At 34.9% G+C, this 1,956-nt stretch overlaps 1 protein-coding gene across 1 annotated transcript; it reads left to right on the top strand.

Annotated features, from left to right (window-relative positions):
- Positions 1 to 558: 558 nt before the first annotated feature.
- LOC116348491 lies at positions 559 to 1,932 on the top strand (the record flags this gene model as incomplete). Its single annotated transcript, XM_031779513.1, has 5 exons — positions 559 to 693; positions 751 to 988; positions 1,340 to 1,456; positions 1,557 to 1,733; positions 1,819 to 1,932. Coding segments are annotated over exons 3-5 (396 nt in total), but the record flags the coding sequence as incomplete, so codon positions are not given.
- Positions 1,933 to 1,956: the final 24 nt, after the last annotated feature.

Raw genomic sequence — 1,956 nt, 5'->3', positions numbered from 1 at the left:
TTCATATTTGTGTTTTTGGATTAGTGGAATAGCTGGATTAGTAATTTATATAGTGGATTCGGAATTTATTCTTGGTGTCTCCCCCCTAGCACTGGATATTTATACGGAAGGAAGTGTCAAGGTTCAAAAGATAACATCAAAGAAATTATCACTTCGCGAAATAAATTCAAATATCTTTGCACCATATAAATGCTAGAAATTCGCAACAGTAAGTGGTGTACTTATATGACAGGTACGTAGCGAGGTTATATAGCACTATAGAGGTTTTCAGAGTTCACTCCTGTATGATTTTATTTTTTGATATGTGAAAACGTCCGTTTATCATTGTTTCCCCTATTCGCTACATTGAACGATAGCGTGAACATAATTTTCTTCACTAAATTTCAGCTCCTGACGATATCTGGCTGAGCTGATTCATCTGGCTGAAAATATCTCATTATAATGTCTGAATAAAACTTAAATTTGTTGAAAAAGGAATGTTGGGATCACACACACACTTTATCGCATTCCAAAATGGTATTCCTTAACAGCGAAAATTGAGATTTGGTAGTAGCAGCGGAGAGAACAACACACAAAGAATCAATGTTGTACACACAATAGCATTGCATCGGAACAACGTCACAACGACGACAACATGGCGACGCAAACGGATAAACGAAAACTGTATCAACAGCAACAAGAAATCACATTCGGGTAAGTTCGTTTGAATATTCTACTCTGTTGTCATAATTGTCATGTTTTGCATAGTAGCTAACGCATTCGCTGTTCAATATCGGCCACTGTCAACGACAAACCGATTTGAATGTGTTGGTGTGAGAGTGTATTTGATTGCGACATTTCAAACCAACAAGTCGGCAACAAGTCACATCGTCTTGAACCATCATCAGTGTAAGAACTAAAATTGCTGCGCATAAATTTTCAGTTTGCATTGAAAGTGAAATATTCTCTCGAATTGGATTTTTGTCGGTTTTTCCAAAAAAAGTGTTCGGTAAGTATTATTTCAAAATATAATATTAAACAGAATTTTCGAATTTTTTTTACAAAAAATTGACTGCATGCTAGAATTAGATTGAGATAGAGAGAATACAATACAAAATCATGTTCAATTATGAATTTCATCATTGCACACAGTGGATTACGGGTACCGCTAGCCAATAAAGCGACGCAGTTTCTTATGATTTTTCAAAGTCTACTTTGACAACGATATGCAATTGAATATTTTTTAGATTGATTTTTTTCATATTTAAAAAAAAAAAATTTTTGTTTTCAACATTTATCCATTGGCAAGAATATAATGTAATTTTGTGTGTGCTGTTTTTCTTCTCTCACATTTCATTAGCAATAGCCAGCAATGGCCAGTATATCCAGCGAATACGATGATTCCGATGAAGACGAAGAAGAAGAAAAAGAGGAGGCGAGAGACAAAGTTTTGGCCAAGCGTATTCATTTCAACGAGGTAAGTGCATTTGAATCAAGTTCATTCATGTCGTCATATATTTTTTTCATGTCATTTCTTAATTTATATTGTTTTTGTGGGTGTCATTTGTTTTATCCAGGTTCAATATCTCGTCGAAAACGATATTCGAGATTCTAAATGGGTGCGCAAAGAAATGGTCAAAAGTGAACATCGTCTCCTTGAATTTGAGTTGGAAACTCGCCAAAGTGGACTCGACGAAGTGGACTGGGATCCATTGCCCATTCGAATCATTAATGCCATTACCATTAATGGAGCGGTGAGTTTTTGACAAACATTTCAAACATGAATTTCAATTTAATCAATTTCTAAGCAATAACATATAATATTCCTTCTAACTATAGATCGAATATTTGGTGCAATTCAGTGATGGCACACAAACAATGGTCTCTTTCACATGCGGTCCGATGCTACAACTAATCAGTCAATTTGAAAAAGATCGCATTTATAAATCTGTTGTTCGATTGGATCGATTGAGTGAA

Source organism: Contarinia nasturtii, unplaced genomic scaffold, assembly GCF_009176525.2.
Source record: "Contarinia nasturtii isolate CC-2019 unplaced genomic scaffold, AAFC_CNas_1.1 Cnas_scaffold_2488, whole genome shotgun sequence".
Taxonomy (NCBI): domain Eukaryota; kingdom Metazoa; phylum Arthropoda; class Insecta; order Diptera; family Cecidomyiidae; genus Contarinia; species Contarinia nasturtii.
This window is presented reverse-complemented; position numbering and strand designations above follow the sequence as displayed.